The 23,451-nt window shown below is 42.2% G+C and overlaps 1 protein-coding gene across 4 annotated transcripts in view; it reads right to left on the bottom strand.

Annotated features, from left to right (window-relative positions):
• Positions 1-23,451, bottom strand: part of SH3KBP1 (SH3 domain containing kinase binding protein 1) — a 359,726-nt gene that overhangs the window by 140,466 nt on the left and 195,809 nt on the right. For 3 of the 4 annotated variants that reach the window (XM_019529214.1, XM_019529212.1, XM_019529215.1), the window contains 2 exons: positions 18,518-18,592; positions 7,788-7,984 (listed from right to left, as the gene is read on the bottom strand). In XM_019529214.1, the coding sequence (XP_019384759.1) occupies positions 7,788-7,984; positions 18,518-18,592 (272 nt within the window). The remainder of the gene's footprint in view (positions 1-7,787; positions 7,985-18,517; positions 18,593-23,451) is intronic. The other variant, XM_019529213.1, reaches the window with a different exon arrangement.

The following is a 23,451-nucleotide window of genomic DNA, read 5'->3' as shown; positions in this document are numbered from 1 at the left end:
CCCACTCCATCCAGTGTCCCCAGAGGTGGGTGTGGGATTGTATAGGCTGGAGTGTTCGGGCAACAGGGCTGGGGCCAGTGGCAGGAGCAGAGACACTGGCAGCGAGGCAGTAAGCCGCTGCTGCAAGGACTGCTGGGAAGCAAAGTCTGACTGACATGCTGCCTCTGTCCTACTGCATGCCCAGGTGTAGTGAGACAAACCACATGCGCCAAGGCCCAGGCTGCTCCCCACCCCTGGGCTAACCAGGGCCAAGGGACCTGCCATAGGGCAGATAGAATCCCTTGGTGGGCCAGTCCCAGCCTCCAGGCTATATTTTGATCACCCCACCTCCAGAAGCTAATTAGCACTGACAATAAGTCAGTAAAAAGCTAACAAAAAGGATTTATTACAAAACACAAGAACCAGCATAAGAAATCAGTAACCACATGCTGAGATGCAGACAGAGATATAAGAATAAACAAACAAAAGAAAATATCAAAATAATAACCTATTCCTGCTCTGCACCTTGCATACAAGGATGCAGTCCCTAGTCAGCTTCAACAGGTTAAGAAGCAGCTTCTCCCTCTGACCTCCTTGCCGAGGTCTCCTACAATTTCTCCTGCCAACTTGCTTTATTTTGTCTTAGGCTGAGAGATCACAGCCTCCCCCTGTGCCCTGGAAGATTGCCATGGAGATAAGCAACTGTACTTAAGCCTGCCTCTAGGGCATGGTTTATCTGGCTGTTCATATACCTCACTCTTGGGGGAGTGGGGGGATCACATTAGGCATATAACTTCCCCTCCCCATGCCCCAGAGGTGCATGTTTACCAGATCTAATTAAGACCAGGAAACTATATGCATCCTTTGAAACGAAGAACCCCAGACCCGAGATTGCAGCTGCTCGCTGAATTCCATACTCAGAGAGATGTCCTTCCAGGCGGTCTCTTCCTTTAAAGTATAAATTTAAAGGGAGACAGTAAACAACTCTAGTCAAACACTAATTCTAAGCCATTACTGCCCTTCAGCCATGTAGGCCTTGAGTCTTTCTTAGGTGTCAAAGAAATGCATTGCTTACTACAGGTTTCCCTTGCTTTATGCTGTACATACATTCCTGGAAAATGGCACATAACTCAAATTCGCATAAAGGGAACCCACTTTATAATGTAACAAATACGGATATGTTCTAAGACATCAACTGTATTTACCTCCAGACCTACTTCTACCACTTTTACAAGACAATTTTGGTACTCACCAACAGCAGACAGTACAGTACACACAAGGAGAGGGGGGTACTGTCATAATGGGGATGGCAACTACAGAAACATGGGTCAAAGACAATGAGCAAGGAGCACAGATCCACACAGGAGACTATATTTTGGCGTGTATCACTCCCCCAGTGCACTGTACAAGCAGCTGACTGTGGGTTTCTATCACACTGATTGCATAAGAGTGAATTTACCTCACATATAATAAAATTTTGGTATAAAAAGGGTCATCATATAACAGTGAAATCACACAAAGAACCTGCATAAAGTGAGGGAAACCTGTGTTTGAAAGTCATTATCATACTGTGCCATCCTCACCATAATATAACATATCAGGAATATATTTTATATCAAATACCACAAGGACAATAAGGTTAAATACAGCATGACTTTACTTGCCATTACTTGAGTGAAATCAACTCAAGAAACTAAGCAATCCCTAGGTTTATGACAAGTTGTCTGTTTCTTTCTGCCTTTATAAAAGGAAGACATTCAGAGAGGCTACTTTGTGTAGATGAGGTGCTCTCTAAGAGGTGACCTACCATACGCAAGAGATATAAAGGGATTAAAAATGAAAGCAGTCAATATGCTACCCATATGTAGGTTCTTTAAAACAGAAATTTTCCACATAATGCTCTGTGGGATGCTATATGCAGGTCTCACTAATCAGTGATCCTCTTGCTTTATTAAGGAAACAAAAAGGAAAAGAGAGAGAGAATGCCAATCAGAAGACCATCTGCCAAATTTACCAGGCAACACAGCACTCAGCAAACTGAACAGCAGTGTGGGAGTTGAGCAATTCCCCAGACTACAGGGGAATTAAGCAAAATGAATTATTAGTATTTTCTCCCTCCGCAAAAGTAAGAGTGGAGTTTGCTTCTTCTCATGGCCAGCATGAAATGGCAAGGAAGTTTCAGCAGCCAGGGATATATGGAAGGGAAAAATGTTGGTGTAACAAGGAGCCAGAGGCTAAAGGGATGCTGCAGCAGGTTAAGCTTGTTGGGTGGCACCAGCAGCAGAACAAGGGCCAGCTGTGGTGAACTGAGCAAACAATATCAGCCAGGATAGGAGTTACTCCTGGGGGAAGTGATTATCCCAGGAGCTAGTTGCAAAGCAGTAAGTTGCACAGGGGGCAGAAATCTAAGCAACCCAGGAACAGACCTCCAGGTAACAGAAGGTACAACCCCAGGCAGCTGAGCTAAACTCAGGAGGAAGGCAGGCCAGCCATCAGGCCAAAATGGAAACCCCTGTGGGTCACTGGAGAGCCACCTGACCAGAAGAAACAGGGCTTTGGAAGCACACAAATGCCTGAGGACAGCTGGTCAGTCTGGTCCTACAGGCATCAGGGAAAGGAGCTCCTGGGCAGGATGACTGCAGAGAGGGACTGACCAGCATACAGGCTGTCCCCAAGATGCAAGTAGAGAACTACGGGGGACTTGTAGCTTGCGAGGTAGCAGAGGTGGGGAATTATGGACCTAGTGTGGGAATAATTTTAGTTATACAGCCAGTGGGCTTGGATTTTTGTTCTGCTTAAGTACTGACGGACCAGATGTGGCTATCCAGGTGCAAAGACAAGGCCACAGTGGGGTGCCTGAAGGGCATCTGAGGTTCAGGCCTCAGTATGCCCCTCAGGTGCTTCGCAGGGCACTCAGAAGCACACAGCCTAGTCTGGGGTCAGAGACCCAGAGGGCTGGGGCAGGTGTGCAGTGTTAGGCCAAGGCAGGGAGAGCTATGGCAAGGGTCAGGCAGTTTATCTTAGGGTCAGGAACCCAGAGGGTTATGGAGCTGGTGCAGGCTGAGGCTGAGTGTCAAGGCCAGTGAAAGCAGTTCAGCGTGGAGTCTGGGACCCAGAAGGCTGACGACTGGAGAAGAATTATAGCCACTGTGCAAGGGCCAGGGGGACCGGAATGGAAGACTGGAGCCAAAGCAGGCTTAAAACAAGTTAGGGCTAAAGCTTGGAAAGTCACTGAAGCCCAGGACAGGCAGAAGCCTGATCAGGGCCAGAGCCTTGCCAGGGCAGGGTGCCCAGCAGGCTAGGTTTATTAGTTGTTTAACAGACAGGGCCACCAGGCCCAAAGGACAATTTAAACTAACATCTGCAAGGCATGGGCAGAAGGAGGCCATGAAAAGCCCTTAAGGCAACTGGGTACCCTGGAGCTTGGATGGGGCTGGGGAGCCCACTTAGTGCTTGAGGGCCAGATGTGGGATCAGCTGGGTCTGGGAGGGACTCACTGGCCAAAGAATAGATAAGGGTTTGCTCAGGGACCCTGAGGCAGCCTCCCTTTTCTTTTTTTTTTTTAACATTAAATAACTCCATCAAAGCATGGCAAGTGAGAGAAAGCAGGGTACCCAAGGAGCTGCAGCAGGAGAGGAGCCACATGAACACCAGGGGCCATCACTGCCCGGTCTTGTCACAGTTGGTTTGTGGTCATATATATACTGTGTATAGCAAGTATCAGAACCAGGGAAAGAATAAAACAACAGGAGGGTAGTCTTTTGTGTCATTCCAAGGATACAGTTGATTAAGTGGCTCTTCAGCCATTCAAAGGTTAAGTACACTATCTAAATGGATGGAGGGGAAAAAAAGGTAATTTAAGGGGCACATATTACGTATTATTCAAGCATTTCCTGATACATCCTGGAAACATATGACCTAATGTATTCTGTCTACAAATACATTGCTATCATATTCCATTAAAAATAACTACTTCAGGAAATCTGTATACAGAGGAAGGATGGTCTGTGGTTATGCCACCAGACTGGGAGCATGGAGACTGTGGATTCAGGTTCTGATTGTGGCACAGCCCTACTGTCTGACCAGAGATAAGTCTCATTCCCCACTGGTAACACAGGCATAACACCATTTCTCATCACTACAAAGTGAAATGAGACTTCCCCCATATCACAAAGGCCAGAGGGACGCTCTAAACTTAGCTGCATGAAATGAGGGCCCAAGAAGTTAAGAGTCTGTATCCTTTTTTATGAAGTACCATTCACTTAATCTGTGCCATGCAGATGAACATGTGTACAAAGAACCTATTCTATGGCATTACCAGAACAGCAAAAATGTGTAAATTTTAAACTGTTTGAAATAGACCTGAAGGAAACTGAATACTGCATTCTGGTATAGCTTGTGTCCACATACAGGTGAACATTTAATGGTAATCATAGAATCATAGAAGTAGGGTTGGAAGGGACTTTGTAGATCTTCAAGTCCAACCCCCTGCCTGGGCGGGAGAAAAACTGGGCTCAAATGACTCCAGCCAGGTAGGCATCAAACCTCTTCTTAAAGACCCCCAAGGTAGGAGCCAGCACCACTTCCCTAGGAAGTTGGTTCCAGATCCTAGCCGCCCTGACCATGAAGTAGTTCTTACCGATGTCTAATCTAAACCTACTCTCCAACAACTTGTGGCCGTTATTCCTTGTTATGCCAGGGGGCGCTAGGGGAAACAAAGTCTCGCCCAAACCCTTCTGGTCCCCCCAGTGAGTTTATAGATGGTCACCGGGTCCCCCCTCAGCCTTCTCTTGTGAAGGCTGAACAGGTTCAGGTCCCGCAGCCTCTCATTGCAGGATCTGCCCTGCTGTCCCCAGATCATGCAGGTGGCCCTCCTCTGGACGCTCTCAATGTTGTCCACATCCCTCCTGAAGTGGGGCGCACAGAACTGGACACAGTACTCCAGCTGTGGCCTAACCAGTGTTGCAGAGAGGGGGAGGATCACCTCCTTGCCCCTGTTAGAGATGCATCTGTGGATGCACGACAAGGTCCGGTTAGCCCTGCCAACCATGACCTCGCATTGTTGGCCCATGTTCATCTTGGAGTTAATAATGACTCCAAGATCCCTTTCTCCATCCATGCTCTCAAGAAGGGAGTTTTCCATCTTATAAGTATGCTGCTGGTTCCTACTGCCCAAGTGCAGCACCCTGCACTTGTCAGTATTGAAGCACATCCTGTTTTTGCTAGCCCACCCCTGTAACCTATCCAGGTCTTGCTGCAGTCTTTCCCTCCCTACTAGTGTGGTCACCTCACCCCAAATTTTGGTAAAAATCAGCAAATTTAAACAGGTTGCTTTTCACTCCGTTGTCCAAATCACTGAAAAGGAAATTGAACAGCGCAGGCCCAAGGACCGAGCCCTGGGGGACTCCGCTGCCCACCTCTCCCCAGGTCAAATATGACCTGTCCACCACCACCCTCTGAGTATGACCCTTCAGCCAATCTGCAATCCATCTGATTGTGTAGGCATCAATGCCACAGTCGCCTAGTTTTTTTAATGAGGATGGGGTGGGCAATGGTGTCAAAGGCCTTGCTGAAGTCCAGAAAGACTACATCCACGGGAACACCTGCATCCAATGCTTTTGTGACCTAATCATAAAAGGCAATCAGGTTGGTCTGACATGACCTGCCCCTAATGAAACCATGCTGGTTGTCCTTGAGCATCATCCCTGAAGCCGGCCCATTGCAGATGTGCTCCTTGATGATCTTCTCAAAGAGTTTCCCTAGGATTGAGGTAAGACTGATGGACATATAGTTGCCTGGGTTCTCCCTCCTCCCTTTTTTAAAGATGGGGACCGCGTTGGCTATCTTCCAATCATCTGGCACCTGGCCCGAGCACCACGAGCACTCGGAAAGCCATGCCAAGGGCCCAGCAATAACCCCTGCGAGCTCCCTCAGCACCCTGGGGTAAAGAGCATCTGGACCCGCTGATTTGAACATGTCCAGCCCCTCCAGAAGCTCTCTAACCCGGTCCTCCCCAACCTGAGGTCTGGAGGCGTTCCCCTTGAGTCCGCCTTGCATCACGGTGGGGAAGTCCCAGTCCCTGCACAAGAAAACGGAGGTGAAGAATTTGCTAAAGAGGTCTCTCCTCTGGCGCAACCACCAGATTGCCCAGAGAATCTTGCAGGGGCCCCACATTTCCCGGTGCTTTCTTCATCCTCCCTATATATTTGAAAAAGGACCTTTTATTATCTTTCATCTTGGACGCCAGCTCTGTGTCCGCCTTAGCTTTCCTGACAGCACCCCCTACAGACCTGAGCAGAGGAGGTATACTCCTCTTTGGAGATAGCACCCCCCTTCTACCAGGTCTACGCCGCCTTTTTGGCAATAAGGCATTCCTGGACACCCTTAGTGAGCCAGGGGGGCTTTCAGGCATTCCTGCCCCCCCTTGCTTCTTGTTGGGATGGCCACCCTTGGGCACTGAGTTTCCCCTGCTCTTGAGAACCCCAGTGCCTCTCCCACTAATATCAATTCGTTGAAGTTGGCCCTCTTGAAGGCTAGGGCTACCGCCTTGCTGCAGGCCCTTGACACCCTGCCCTGGATGGTGAATTCCAGCAAGCAATGATCGCTATCACCCAGGTGGTCAAGGACCTGGAGGCCACTCACCAGGTCGTTGCCTGTGGCCAAGACCAGGACCAACAGGGCATTTCCTCTGGTGGGGCTGTGCACCTCCTGGATTAAGTGGAGGATCATAAATACTGCTCTCAGGCAAATAGGTAACGTGCATCTATTTTATCAGATTACAGGTCTGTGCTATATACTAGATTTCCTCAGCATACATACAAACAGAATGCATTTTTTAAAATATACATTTCCTTGTTCACAGCTCTTGTCCTTAACAGTATGCATGCCTAATTTAAGCCCAACCACTGACATTAACTGCTTTACTAAATTCAGATGCCTAATGAAACAAGATGCTAGAAACCATCACAATGATATTAACAGAGAAAAAAAGTTAAAAGTTTTGGTGACGGTAACACTCTTTCTCCACATCCTCAGGAAGCTCACATCAATAGTTTCCATAGAAGAAAATCCTAAAGGTCTTATTTTCCCCTTCTCACAGCTACTTCCCCTCCCCTCTCTTATTAGAAGTATTGAGTCTTTTCTTGTAGTTTCTCTGCTTTTCCTTGAAGACTAGTAAAACAGGGAAACTCTCTGAAAGGATAAATCTTTAAAAAAGGAAGCTTTTTCCCAAATGCTAGTGAAGAGCTTCTTCACGTACCATGTAGAAACAAAAGGAATAAAACATTCTCCCCTTCGTGGGTTGCCTCTACACTTTTATTTAGCAGATAGGTAATTTGCAAAGACATTTTTTGATTTAACAATCTTAGCACTGATTTAAAGTTAAATTCTGTGAGTATTTTTTGAAGCATCCTTTTTGCCAACATGAAGATACAGTGATTGTATATATTAATTATTATAAAAGCTAAATATTATTTATACTACAGAGCTGTTAACCAGAGATCTGAAATGGAGGCTAAAGGATTGCTCCCAGAACTAACAGTGGAGGATGTGTGAGCAACAGAATAAATCCTTCAACAGAACACCCTTCATCCAGGCAATTAAGGTAAGCTAAGATCAACTCCCCATGAATCCATTTGCCTGCATTTGGCATAGCAGAAGACAAAAAAATAAATTCAACCAAAGCAAAGACCAGGAATGCAACTGCAAAGCTCTGAATTCTAGCGGTTGTCAGAATTTACTCAGGGATGGAAGTCACGTTAATCCAAAGGACTCCAAAAACAAGGATAGAATTAAATTACAATACACACCTTTTCTACAGGTAGAAAGTCATTTTCTACTTCTATTGACCTTGGCCGTAGCTTTATAGGTTTGTCTTTGAAGATATCTCCAAAGCCAACCCCCTTGACCTTTTTGGGTTGGATTGGTGCAGCTCCATTGGCGCCTTCTGATTTTGTGCTGCTTGAGTCACCACCATCACTCTCAGAGCCTGTTGCATCTTTTAAGCCTGCCGGGGGAAGGAGGAAAAAGAAACCTTAGGTACAGCTCTTTATGGTAATTTGAAAATAGAGCACAGTGGATAAAACAGCACCCCTTCCTAAAAGAAAGTATCACAGAGCAACAGAGGCTTCATTCTAGGGTTTGGGCTTGTAATTTTCTGTTATATTTTAAGCCTTCCTCATACAGCTCTACTAGCTACAATTTACACCATCCCACACCAATACATACTGCCCAGTATCAAAATTTATCTCCCGAATTAAAAAACTCTTTTCTTTCTAAACAAAAATCACTCAAGACATGGGCAACCGGTGCCTCCCAAGTCTGGGGGGCACCAGATTGCCAACCAGGGGGAGGGGTCCCCCAGCAGCCGAGAGCCGAGCCAGCGCTGAAACCAGCGGTGCACTTCCGGCTCCACTTCTGGCTTCTAGAGGGTGCACGGCTGATCTCAGGGTGTGCACGTGCACCTGCTACATGTCGCTAATGACTCAAGAAATGAAGGAGTTAAATTCAGTTCTAGGTCAGCTATTGTATCAAGGGCCCCTAACACTTGTGAATGGTCAGATGAGACATGCCATACCTTAAAACCGTATGACTCATGTCAAGCCAATTATGCAATTAGTCTCCAAAGCTACATTATCTAAAGGGGAAATGTAAAGCTAAAAGCCATTTAAACACATTTTCAGTCAAATAAGCTGCATAATATTATCCCTACTGAAATAATTAAATCTCTCTGCAGCTTAGACAGCCTTATAAGAAAAGCACCCATGCATACCCTCCCCTACTAGTAATAAATTAAACTGACATTCTGATTTGTTTTACCCCTCTCACTGACTAGGAGCATCCATCTGTACTCATATGATAATTTCTTTTCTTTGAGTGATAAGATCCACTGATCTGATGCAAAGAGACTTCAGCCTGTTTGCAGAACCAGACCTATCTGCCATGGACAGTGCCTCACCTCATGGAGTTCCCTCTGAGAAAAATAACTTCCAAAGCCATTACAACTTGAGCTGAATATACTTTGACAAAAAACAGCACATTTCTGCTACTACAGAGTATAGCAAATTCTATGGAATAATAGCAAACCCAAATCCTTGGTTATCTTTTTTTTTTTTTTTTTTAAACTATTCAGAAAGATCCAGGGAAGCAGATCTATGTACCCTACAACTCAAAGAAGATACAATTTTTGGTTAGTACACAAGAGATTTTCTTATTTCTTTTTCATTCCTAGGTCCATAGATCTGCCACACTGAGATTTTAATAGCAGCATACCTCCAAAGGCATGAAATAAAATCATCCTTTAAATGCAGACTTCCAAAACAATTCGGACTAATATATAAAAGCTTTTCTCCATCTTCATTTGGACACTAAGGGATGGAGAAGACTTTTGCTAAAAGAAAAAAACTGCATTGACTAGGACTGGATGGTCAACATGGAAAATTTGGAGAGCTAATGGCATTCCAACAAACTGTGATAAGAGAGATGATATCACTCAAAGTTCTAAGAGTCTTAATATTCTTAGGAATAAGCTACTTAACTGAAGGAGAAAAGTCGTGAATAATTCTTGTGAGGACTGTCTGAATTCAAAGTACGATGCTGGGCTCATTAAAGAAAGCTGTGCATTCCAAGTGAAAAATCCAACTGGGGATATGAGCCATTAGGAGGCCCATTGCAATGGGCAGGAGGTATAATGTCTGGTCCTCAGGACGTGTTCAATGTGAAGAGTGCTATAAGGAGCAGAATGAGCTTCCACAGTAGTGCTTGATGATCGTGAGGGACATCCAATGTGAATTACTCTTGAAGATCATAGACAGACAAGGTTCTTTGGGTGAATCTGATCATTATGATCTTGAAGATCACAAGTCTTCAGTCAGAAAAGCATAAAACGGTACTGTGGCCATTCTTTTATTTCCAGCTTTTATACCAACTGGGGATCAGGGGAAAAGGTGGGAAGACATACGAGCTTTCCAAGATGCCTTTCACCATCTTATATCCTAGGTCTGGCCCACAGAGAAGTTGCAGGACACTTATTATTTCCAGATGCAAAATATCAATTACTAGCAAGCCAATCTTCTTACAAGGAATAAGGTATTTGTAGCTATACGAGTTAACCCAAGAGACAAGAGAAATTAGTTTCTGGGGCACTTTTTTATTGTTTACCCCATTCATTAAGAAAACCCAGTCTCGCACATACTGCCATGACCAGAACAGGTCTGCTACCTGTAGGAGAAGCAAGGGTTGGAGACCTCAATCCATTTATTGATTCCATGTAGTAAATGTTGTCTTCTCTCTATATGGTACTCTTACTCTGAAATGATCCAGGAAACCTTCTCTGTCTTTCATTTGACTTCTTAAACTGCATTCACCAGTTGGCATGCAACTGGAACTAGATTTCTGTCAAAGGACCACATTAGGCAAGAAATGGAGGTCCACAAAAGATAATTGAATCCCTGCTTGTTTAGAGGATCAGACTTCCTACTGGGTTTCAAATCTAAGTTTCTGTTCTATCACTTGTTTACCATTATGATTATCATGATCATCTTCCTCTTCTGCTAGCAGTCTTCCGTGACAAGACCTTCTATACCTAATAGCATTCATCTTCAGTCCAGGCCCATGACTGACTTCCCTGGTACCAAGGAGCTGTTTATCCAGGATCTTGGAGAGCTCCTCTTGGGAGCACATATAATATATAATATAATATGAATTACAGCTATGAAGAGAAAAGAGTTAGAATTCAGAACTATCCATCTGCAAATCCTAACAATTGTCCGAGGATAGTAAGTTGCAAATACCGGGAAGAAGTAGAATTTATCTAGCTGTTTCAGACAAGGCCCTACTCTGCTTGTCACCAATTTTCTGAGGCTATACCGTAAGACAGGAAGCAAGCAGTGCTCTGGCTCAGAGATGATGGATGGTTTTGCTCATGTTATGGCCTTTTTGTGAGTTTCTGGAACAGAGTTGTTTCTAAAATGATTGCACTCCTCCTTTGCTGGTGACCTTATTTCAGTAAAGTTTTAAGTAGCCCTTTTAGCCCCTGAACTGATAGCCTGGTACCAGTGAGTGGGCTCAGACCACAGTAGGCTGGTTGGAAGACCTACAGAGGCAGGAGATGACAACTATTTCTTCTGTACTTAATCAGTCTACCACTTGAAAAAAAACTATTTTCTCCATTTGCATTTCAAGGATGGCTTCCGATTGTTATATGTATATTCCTTTCTACAGAGTCTGACAGGAACCAGGATTGCAAATCAACTTTACTAATGACTCTAAACAGCTTAAAACTTCCAAGAAAGCATGTTTACTGTATTACTTAGCTAGGTGGGAACCATTTCATCTGTGCATCTCAACCCCAAGGACCAATGCAATCTGTAAATTATGAAGGACCATATCATATCACTGCGCACTCAAGTTAACAATCTTTGTGACATGGCATAGAAGTACTCAGTGCCAGATTAGGCACCGAGTACAATCCCCATTCCACACTATTTGAATCTCTGAAAAGCCATTAATACTAAACAAGTCCTCCTTTTCCTTGCCACTTTTTGTAGCTTAGTCGTAAGGCTAAGATGAAGTAGAAAGTCCATTACAAAATTAAGTTTTCAGAGACTTAAGCAGCATGGCATGAGACTGCACTTAGACACTTATTATATGGACAAACAGATTTGACACTTAACGGGAGGGCTCACTGCAATGAAGCTGATGTATGATAACATGTGCTTGATGTATCATGTGCCTGCCATTACCCTGGGCAACAGGACTAAGGTGACCCACTTACCACAGGGTGAGAGCAGGCATACAAACAATTACTGCAGGTCAGTTGCTTTGTGGTAATAGATGCCTTGCTAACATTTTAATTTGCTGTCCATAACTTAGGGTCAGGTGATGGTTCAATGTTTTTTATTTGTCTTGGATTGAAAGTTGATCCACCCTGAAATACTGGCAGAATTCATGAGGTATCCAGTGTCCTCCACATGTGATCCAGGGATAACTGGAAGGGGAAGGGGTGTCAGAGCTCAGTGTGGGGGGTGAGAGAGCTTATGTGACATCTTCCATGGAACATGTGGTCTTTCTGGCTTCATTCCCCACCTGGAGATGGCACAAGATAGTTTGCTTGGCTAAGAGCCTGCCCTATTTTAATCCTGCCCATGTCCCTTCCTACTGGATGAGACATGGAGGCCAAGGTCTACTATTAGCCAGGGATGCATGTTTTGCCCAGTGGAGCTGGCCTGTTTGGCTGCTTCCCAGCTCAAGACCAGGAATAAGGTAATCTTTCTGCTCAGGGATGCCCTCTTATGAGACACTCAATAATAGGGTTGCCAGAGACACAAGCCTTTCCTTTAACCTCCATTTTTTCCTCAGCCTAGCTCTGTCCCTGAAGCCTCAAAGGGGCACCAACCATTGTAATCACCTCAGAAAGATAACAAAGATGGGGGGGGCAGTCTCCCTCAAAAGCAAATAAAATCCAGGAATGTAGCCAGGAATTAGACAGAGCCATTACTGAGCCGTATTATTAATCTAAGAAATTGAAATAAGGTTTGAGAGTTTCCCCAAGAAAACCTCTGCAGCAGGAAAGTCCGGCTTAGCTGCTAGCTGCTTTGGGAACATTAAATGCTGGAGGGCTCTTTGCAAGGCAGAACATTCCCCTGTTGCTAGTGACTGATGGGTCTGGTTCTGCACCCCAGCTGCAAGCAGGCTGAAGTATTTGAAAAAGATCTGTGAACTCTGTACAAGGAAGAAAAAGGCATTCCCTTTATAACACCTTGTAGCAAAATGTAATTTCCTTAAGCGCTGATCAAATTCACAAGCATGCACATGCTTATAGTCTATGGCTGAATATCAAGTATTTTTGAGTGCAACGTAGAATAAAAGCTATACTAGTCACTTTTCATTTTTATAGCAAGTTTCCAAGAGCATGGGAAGACAAAATGCATTTAAATGGTTCACAAGCTACAGATGCAGCACAAACTTTGATCTCACTAACCTGACTGCTGTCATGCCAGTCCAAACTACTCAAGTGTGAAACATGTTTTCATACCTCCATACTGCCTCAAAGCAGATCACTCTGTTACTGTATGGCATCTAAAATGTGTTCAAGTGTTCTCCTTTTGGGCTTTATGAGCATAACAACCTTGTTAGTTTACCCAGATCAATTTCTCCCAACTCATCTGCAGCACCAAATGTTCAGAGCTCAAAGCTGCACGTTACACAGGCTGTTATATCAACCTGTCAAAGCCAAGAGCACACCAACTGCAAGAAATTAAAATCCCTCAAACTGATTTTCGCATGCTAGATATCTGTTCACAACCAGATATGGGACCAGTGATGCAATGTGAAATAGCATAAACATGTCCACAACACTTTTATTACTCCTACTGTTCCATTTTCATCCTAATTGCGTTATAATGAGAAAATAAGAGTTTGATCTCAATTTATAAGAGGCAGCTTGCATCAATTTCTTCCTCATGTGGCTAGAGCCTCCTCATGGCTTTTCAAAATCTGGTGTATAGCACTCATTTTTCACATTCAAGGTGTCTCTGGAGAAAATACTTTCAATTGTGTCAAAAAGTGGTGGGTTTGGTTATTAGCATAAATATATATCAGAAAGAGATGACATCATTAGACTTAATTCACTAACAAGCAATGTTCCCAGAGGTGTGCCGGCATCTTTCCAAGATACTGGAAGATGAAGTTATCCAGGCACGATAACAGGTACTGTAAATGAAAGTTGCTAATTTGACCACAGTTTTTTTTGTTCCATCTCCATTCAAAATAGGAGAAAATAAGTGTTTCTAAATGTAGAAAGATAGCAAAAAAGGGGGAAAGAAGGAAAACACCTTAAATCGATGCTTTAAAGACAATTCTATCTTATTAAGCTATTTAGAGATTTCATATTTAGTCTTTCTTCTGTGTTGTTTCTCTCTTTAGATACAGTGTGGTTCTGGGCAAATTCCTCAAATGGCACTGTGGGAGAGTACCTGCTAAGGAAGGTCCCCCCTGAGGCACCCACTAAGCACTTACCACACCAGGCCTACTGAATGGTATAAAGGTCAGCTGTTCAGAGGCACACACCTGAAATAGCACAGAGATTCTCTTTATTTGGTTGGTAGGCAAGGGAATGCCCTCAGTAGTTTTTAATAGGACAAGAGGAAGGCATTATAAATGGAGTTTGTTTTGTGTGTTTTCCTTTTTAAGAAAGGAGGGAGAAGGGAAATGTAGTCTTACGCTCTATTACCAGTCCATGGTACAGAATTTGGATTCCTGGCAGATAAGCTTGCATGACAGGGAGATGAAAGATCACTGTAGTGAGAACTTCTACCCTTATCTCAGGGAGTGACGGACAGAGGTCCAAGAAAAGAAGATGCATGCACCCACACACACAGAATTTCTGGATCTGTTTTCCACGAATGCCCTATTGCTCCTTCATATTATACCTACTATACCCTTCATGACATTAGAAAGGAAAAGAACAGCTCAAGTGTTTTTAAGTATTAGTTCAGAGAAGTGTTATCGGACTCATGAATACATATTTTGAAAAAATAAATCACATAAATTATAATCAGAACAATATCAGTAATTAATAACCACACTCCTGCAATATACAATACACGCAAGTTGGAAATTCAGACTAACCTCTGCATTACTCATTCATTTGTTTATTATTCCCAGATATTTTCCTTGAGGAGATGTAATTTTATAGTCCAAACATTTTGTCATTGCCATTCAGCATGTTCATTTTCCATAGCACAATGATTCTTGCTTTGTGACAAACAGCCCCAAGTTCTTTATGCCTGTGCAGGAAATCATGCAAGGGAAAGGGGAGTGGTCTCCTGCACCACAAAGCAGCGTGCATTAGCAATGCAGTATGAGCACACACAGAACCCTCTTTAGCATGAATGCAGAGCCATCAAGATGGAAGCTGGTGACCTTTTCCCCCATTTCCACATAAATCATAAGAAAACTGTTATAACACTTCATTTCAAACTGGTTTTAGGATGTTTCTACCTGCTGCCTTCTCAATTTCTCAGTAGTTGTCATCGCTCTTATTCTGAGTGAATGCAGGAAAACATTGCTTATTTTACACAAAAGGACTGACAATAACCACAGATGATAATATTCCTTTCCTGGTATCCATGGAAAAAATTTCTATTAGGAGTCTAATAAATCATTTTCTGATAGTAAGTGTCTGAATATTTGGAAGGATTAACTGCATTTTTCCTCCCTTCACCATATTATTTTGCTTCCTCCATCTGTACATTTGTTTTCCAGGCAGCAGTTCTCAGTACGCTAATTTTCAATCAGAAAAACTGTCCCTCATGCATTTTTAGCACTGTCCCCCCAAAAAATGTTGCCTTGCATTGTGGCATCTCTGTGTTAGTTATACAGTCTCCTTAGTAAGTAAATACTGTGGACAAGTTAACAGAAGTTGGAGCTGCAAAACTTAAACCTTCTTATGAACTGAGTTTTTTAAAACTGTATGCACTAACGATGCTCCTATCACAAGCCACTTCAGAAGTATCCATATTATAAATAGGAACATGAATCTTATTTTGATTTCCTTGAACTCTGAATAGTAAATGTTAAGTATTACAGAATATCTTTAAAACAAAATTTACCAATAATTCTGTTTGTAACAGCACTGTCTTCACTTATCACACCCAACAGCTGCTATTACTGACAGAATTATTACTCCACCAGCTACAAAGAAGGCAAAATACCTATGAATCAAGGCATCATACATATACTAACCCATCCATTTTCTTCTGCTATAGCATTTTCAAAGGAAAAGAAATGGGGAAGGAAAAGAAAGAGGAATTAATAAAATACTGTGGACCATTCTCTTAAGGGGGCACAGGAGGGACAGATGATGGTAGAAGAAAGGAACTGTGATAAATAAAATTATTGGTAATTTCCCTTAATCATATGTCCTCCTTCACCCATCATACCCAGAAGCAGAAGTTAGTTGACAGAAGATTAGCAGGTACCACACCAAAGGAGCTAGGGCTACTACACTGTGAACTTGGCACACCTGATAGGCGCAGCATAATGCCAGAAGATAAGGACATTGCTGTGTTAATTGTGAGGAGACAAGTCTCATAACTTTCAGTGATGGGTACTTCAGTCCTTGGTGCTCAGGCAACCTCTATTCCCCAAGTTAAATAGCACTTAGGACTGACCAGGTTATTTAGCCTAACCATAAGCTATCAGAAAACAAATTATAATCCACCACAAGAAGGTTATTTTAGTGTTGTTCTTTCCTTTACTGAAATTTTCAAAACAGCTGCTTTACCGTTCATAAAACCTTGAATATATATTTAAAACTCCTAAACGTACTTGCAATTAGTTACATCTGATGAAAAAGTAGGGGATCAAGACACCGTTAAAAAAGAGCAATGACTTAATATAAAACTGTGAACTAACTTATTGGGTTTAAACTCAGGAAGCTGTCAACAAACTGTCCACTTTTCAGATAAGGCAGCATTAAAAGAAGAAAAATAACTCAATGTCTTCATTTTGAGTTAACATGACTTCAGATAAAAAAAGACTTTCTTAACTGAAGACCATTCTACTTAGTCATGTCTCCTAAGCTTTGAAACTCCTAAGCTTTGAAGAGCAAGTGAGGAACCAAAGCATACTTTTCTAACTTAAGTGCCCTCAAAGCCTTAATAGGACTGCTCTTGAATGAAGAAAGCAAAAGTTACTATGGAAGGAAAGGTCTTATTGGTGAGATGAACTGCTGACAGAAATAGCAGGAAGAAAAATGAAGACCTCTTTGTGGGAGCCAGGTTAGAAGACAGTATCTCTGAAAGCAATGGAAATCATATTCTTACCTTGTCTAAAACCTCCCAAAAAATGGCCTCTTTATATGCACCATGTGGCACCTCTCTCAGCATTTCAGTGTCAAACTGCGAACAGCCAGTTTTAAAAAGGTTGTAGATCTGGCTGTAAATTTGGCTTTATCAAACACAATGTCCCAGAGATACTGTGTGCATTTTAAATGTATATAGTGACTATTAGATCTGTCTAAAACCAAATGATGACAGGCAGGTGGGTAAGACAGTGTGCCCAAAGACCGAGTGGACTGAGACACTGCTTGAAACCCTAAGCAGAAAGGAGGATTCCCAGGATACACAGACTCCCTCTAAAGTCTAAGCAAACAACCCATGATCCAGCTGCTGACAGGACAGCACCCTCTTGTGGGAGAAGAATGCCAACAGCTGCACTGATCCAGAAAGATCAGCCAGTCTCTGAAAAGTAAACCCATGGCAGCAGGGAACAGGATTACTTCCTCAACAGTAACACTTGGATCAAAGGTTCCAGGAGACCAGGGCATCCTCTTCCCCAAAACCCTGGTGGAGAAGAGGGAGGGGGAAGAGTAAGGCATGGGGGAAAACGAAGACTAAGCAGCACTGTTATCAATGCAGAGAGCTGATAGGAGAGAAGAATGCAGAACGCCTTGGGCCTGGCAAGGACAGAATTGGTCACCTGGCACTTGATCCTCTAAAGTGACAAAGTGATAAAAGAGAGGCAGTTGGCAAGGCAGAGGTACATCATACAGGCTAACTGAATCAGAGATTATGCATCTCTGATTTGTTACTTTATAGAGTGATGAAAGGTAAACTGAGGGGGTTGCAGCAGTGAGGCTGGATCTCTGGCTGTTAGAGATCTGGATGAGAGAGCAAGGTGAGAAACAGAGGAATTCTCTGTCTTTCTTTCCTAGTCTTTCTTTCCTACTCTTCTCTGCTAATATTTGTCTCTGACTTTCTCCTTCATTTTTTCTTTTCTTTTTCCAAGAGCTACAGCCACAGTGGGAGAGAAAAAAGAGGAGGAGGATCAGGAAAGTATGTGGAAGGAGGTGCATATTCCATGCTTCCAGAACGCAAAAGATAATGGAAACTAACCTCAACATCAAAGAACTAGACTGCTCCTTAGAAAACAGCAGCACACACATCGTGTCTTTCATCTCCCTCCCCATTGGGTGGTGGAGACATAATGCCCTCAGTAATTCCCATCAGGTGCAGGATGAGAGGAGAGGAGTATACACAGATGTAATGTACCTCACCTTCAATGAAAGCATGGCTTCCTTTTCCTGATGCCTTTATACTTTAAGTTTATTTTTTGTTTAACATCAATTGCGTGCATTTTGTTTTTAAACAAAAGCAAGAAAGTAATTCAGAGGGTAGCTGATCCAATAACCTGAACAACTTGGATGACTGAAATCATGAAACCAAGGCTTGGCATTCCTCTTCATACCCAAGACTTAAATCCCAAGTAATTCACAGCTTGTGCACTTACATACATTGTGTAGACATACACACGCACACACATGCACAGAGAGAATGAAAATACATTCTCATTACACTAAGGTTATGCAACTGATCAGCAGCAAAAAAGAGGGACTTTTGCTCACAGACATATACGCACGCAGAGTAGCCATAAGTGGATAATGGTGGCACACTTTACAAGCGTAGTAAGATCAAACATGTACAGAGGATCAAGACTTTCTCCTTAAAATTGCCTGTTGATTTTTTAATACACTCACTGTTATAGCGTCTGTAGCTGTCAATCTTTGCCGGTGCCCCTCTGTACAGAACTGTCCCCTCAAAGGCAGATTTTCCTGACAGCAAATGAGAGGAAAGGAAGACAGAAAAAACAAAACAGGGAAATGGAGATATCGATGATAGTAAAGAAAAGGAAGAGGAAGAGTTTTTTATCTGCACTTTCAATGACTAACTTTTAAAAAGCAAAATTACAAGACTAAAAACTACAGCATCTGATTGCACATTTGCTTAAAAATATTCTCCCTTCATGCACATCAGATAGAAAAAAATCTTATGGTTTTCCAAATTATCATTAAATCCGGTTAGAATATATTGTTTCGAACAATACTGGACAAAAAACAGTATTTGGCTCAAAATTTTTAGACCTGTGAATGCACATCAACCACATTAAAACGGGGTTCACATCCTGTTTTGTCTCTTTATAACACATAAAGCAAGTATGAAAAAAACTTACCTATACAATTTCTTTTCTATTTGGTTTTTGCCTTAGGCACTATTGATTTTAGTGAAATTTGTGCTAGTATCACTGAGCTCACATTGATGCCTCTGATGTTGGCACACTTTGCTAGCTCAGGGCATGTACCTTACAGAAACACAGGTCACCAAAACAGTGGAATTCCTTTAATGCAGATGTCCTAGAAAAGCCTTTGATTTCTTGGAGGCTTAGGGTTGGTTTCAAGTGTAGATTAAAAGCTTTAACACATTTTGTATTAAACGGATGGAATGGTGAATCTCAGTAAGTTTTTGACCCAATGGCTTAGCCAGGCTTTTTGCCTGAATAAAACTAACAAAAAGCAAAACTAAAAAGAAGTTTCAGTACAGTTATAGATTTTGCTGTAGCCACCGTGATCCAGAGAATATAAGAACCAAGTTTGTTTGGTAACAACTTTAATTGGACCAACTACATTGCTGGAAGAAATATTAGGTTTTAGGGCACAAAATGCCCTTCCTTAGGTCTGGGAAAGAAGATGATGAATCCTAAGTTAAATGCCAGGTAAACAATGACCTTTATTTAACTTTATAACAGAGGAAGGACATATAAAGCCTGAAAGCTCTTCTAACATACTGTCTAAGTATGGAGTAGATCCAACAGAAATCCAAAACAAACCTTTTTCATCACAAAAAAAATTTAAACAGTCTTACACCTTTTTGATACCGAAAACATAGCCTAGGTTTCACTATATGTCATTCAATTATAGTTGACAGAAATAGGGCTATATAAATCTATACACATTGGCAGGGGAAAAAAGCCATGAAAAGCTCCCATTCCTACCTTATACATGATAAGGAAACAAAACAACTACAAACCGCTTTTCCCCTTTGCAAGTCACCTTAATATAATAATACATTTCATTTAAAGTCAGGAGTTAAGAAATTAAAGGTACCTATGGTTAGCTACAGGACAATGAAGAGACAGCAAGAAAGATGGAAAAGGACTAAAGTTTAGAGAAGTTAAAATATAGTGTATTGCCTAACTACAGCATTAGCAGCAAAATTTATCGTCAATCCTGGATCCTGCACTTTTCTTAGGCAGCTAACACTCTGAGGTTTAAAACATATCCAGTATATTTAATCAGGCCTAATCATACCTTAATTTACAAACATGCAGGAGAGATACAAGATAAAACCACTCATCTGTAAATGTTGTGACATGTCTATGAAATCACCACTTTCAAATAAGACTTGAATTTTTTTAGGTTATAATATTCATTTTGTTACAGGGGTCAACTGTCCCACCTTTTGATAAACTGTAAGTAGAACACATGGTATTTAGGGGTCTTCCTATATAGAAGATAATTATATAGTGAGAAGATAAGACATCCAAGAAATCTAGAAAATAAATGGAGACCCGTATATCCAATCAAAGATAAAATTATAATACAAATATTTCATGGATAGTTTTTAACAGTCTGGTATTATCAAAGCAGTGCATTTTTTATATCAGTTGGACCATGGAAGAACAGGTGGCTAGTATGAGTAAAGGTATCTGAACTGGGCTCTATGTAAGCTCTGAAATGACTGGTCATTTTACAGACTGATAAAATATCTTGAAGTAGCGTCCAGACGTCTGAAAAATGCCAAATGCCTTCAATCCAGCAGGGAGTAGAGATTCCCAGTTCTGAAAAATCAGGTCGAGTGAGTCCCAAATTCAGCTCCCGAGACTAAACACTGCTTTTGAATATATTGTTCTGAGGCCATAAATAGATGTTGCATTTCTATCACAAGAAAGTGTTTTGTCCCCAGACCCTACCGATGTGAAAATCCACTGTTTCACTTCAAGTCTCACTGAAGTACGTGCTATTAGTTTGTCCCAGGACACTGCAGTGTGCCTCTGTAACATTACTGTGACAGGCTGATCAGAATGTGTACTCTTCCTGGCCACCTACTGGCTGATGAGCAGCAACGCAACTTGAGAGGACAATGCAAGTTGCCGTGCTGTGCCTGTTTTGATTCAGGTCAAATTTTGGAAACAATCAGGCCCACATCAAATACAACATCTATTTACCACCTAGGAGACTTGTCCAATGTCAACCTGTGGCAGAACTGAGAAGAAAACATAGGATTTCTCATACCAAGTCACATATGAAGAGTCACTATGAAACGCTCATTTGTCCTAATAAAGAGGAAACAGTTCAAATTCCAAACGCTCCTATTTTTTTTTTTTTTTGTGCACAGAGGAGAGGATATTTTCTCTGACTGGCTTTAAGCAAGCACCAAGGACAAATACTATTATTCTCTTGTGTACTTCCTTGACTCTAGTCACTGAAGTTTCCTTCTAACCAACACATTCCAAGAGACAGTCAGTAAGAATGACTAAAAACGAAATCATGGTAATATTTGACTTTCTACCCTTTCAGAAAAGGATCCCAAATTGTATTATAAGTCTTGATTAATTAGGCCACACAACAAACCCATAGAAGTATCACTGTATGCATTTTGCAGGTAAAGCTGAATTTAAAGCTACTGCCCAAGATTACAATGCAGTTTCGCAGTCCTGAAATCCTGTCTTCAAAGGCAGATCTGAAGATGTACTGGGGCCTGCAAGGGGCTCTGCATGGGTGCCCAGTCCAGCCAGGCTGACTGTACAAAGGGAATACAAAATAGTAACACAGAATTCATATCCAAGATTTCTCTAGAATAAGCACATATAATTTCTAACTAAGAGCTGCAGTCTTCCACAAGGTGACTCAAGCCTAACAAGGAGTATTTTAAGTCTAAACAGAGGTGCCTTGAGCCTAAAAACCTTGAGAATCACTGTTCTAGATATACTCTGCTTCAAGCAATGATACTCCTCAACACGCCAGAGAAGTTGTAATATATAACAAGGGTATACCACTCTTAGGAAAGTGAGATACTATAGCTCTACATTAGCTTATCACCCACAGGTATGACTTGCAGGCCATACCCAGTCCCAAAGTGACTGGATCCGACTCACAGCATCAGCAGCATGCAGGTTGGCCCAGTGCATCCCCTTCCCTGCCCTGTGCTGTGCTGCCATGCCACTGATTACGTCCGCTGCCTAGCTGGAGGTAAGCTTTTCTGTTTACGCTGAAAGAAAATGATAATGGCAAGTAGTGATTACAGAGCAGTCTCTACTGAAACATGCATGCAAATTCAGCATTACTCTTGGAATCGTTCTCTTTCTTGCACCCTTCCCTAAATTCCTAGATGTTTGTGGAACATTTTAATTCCAAGATGAAGACCATTCCAAATGAAGATCTTATCAACTCCAAACACAGGAAGTAGGTTGCCAATACCTCCATAAAATCCAGGCGCTCTACACAAGAAATAGCAAAAAAACTCTCTTTCAAACACTGCAATGATTTTCCTCAAATGAAAAAAAAAATCTCACAGGAATTGGGATTTTCAACTCATCAGTAAGTGAATTAACAACTGTTCAACATTAGTACTGTATTTACTTGATTCTGAAATGAGGGTGTCCCCCCTCATTTAAAATGGAGATAAAAGCCCCTTGTCTTGAGGGTGGTGCGAGAACAAACAGCTGCTGTTGCTGGGGCTCTAGCCCCTACCTGGGATCGGGGTGTAGCTGAAGCAGCCACCCCTACTCCTCTCCACCCCCACCTCTGCACCCTCACCTCTCCCCATGCAGCCTCTCTTTCTCTGCCTGCCCTTCTCTCTCCCCTTATCAGAAAGGGAGCAGATGCAGAGGGGGAGGAAGGGCTTAAAGGCTGATGGGGGGGAAAGGGCAGGCACAAGCAGGAGGCAAATTGTTTGACCTTCCCACAACACCTACCTCTTCGCTGCCTGCCTCCTGCAGCAATGGAAGAGATGAATTAAAGATAATCCACTAATAATTAGATTCTAGACACTGAAAATTATAACAAATTTATACATTTTCTGTGTATAGAATCTAATTATTGGGGGGGTCATCTTAAATTCAAGTGAATACAATAATACTGAGATTCTGTACACCTCGTTCATTTCTGCCTAACTATAACATACAACTCAGCTTGATTTAAGCATTTAAAGTGCTGCAAAGAGCAAAACAACTTATAAAGGGACAGTTTAGCAGATAAGCTTGCCATTATGCTGAAATATGTAAATGCAGTTGGAAAGCTTTTTTTATGCATGGTATATGTAATGCAGGACCTGATAACCACACAATTTGGAGATAGCACGGAGAAACTTTATTTAAAAAACAAACAAACAAACAGTAAAACAAACAATTATCCACTTCACACTGAAATAAATTTATGGTTAAGGTTATTCTCTTTATATCAAGGAAAATTATACACCAGGAAAATCCATCAGCACCCTCATAGAACTACCAGTTGAGACACCAAGTATAAAGCAGTACTAGAAATTCAGGTGAGTGTGTGGCACTATCTAAGGAGAAGGAAGCCTTGCTCCCAGCTCTGGCTTTCTGCTCCTTTGGTTTCAGGGGCTTAGAGTG

Source organism: Crocodylus porosus, unplaced genomic scaffold (genome assembly GCF_001723895.1).
Source record: "Crocodylus porosus isolate Cpor-Errol unplaced genomic scaffold, CroPor_comp1, whole genome shotgun sequence".
In the NCBI taxonomy this organism is placed as follows: Eukaryota; Metazoa; Chordata; order Crocodylia; family Crocodylidae; genus Crocodylus; species Crocodylus porosus.
The sequence above is the reverse complement of the archived record's forward strand: the minus strand, read 5'-3'. Positions and strand labels throughout refer to the sequence as shown.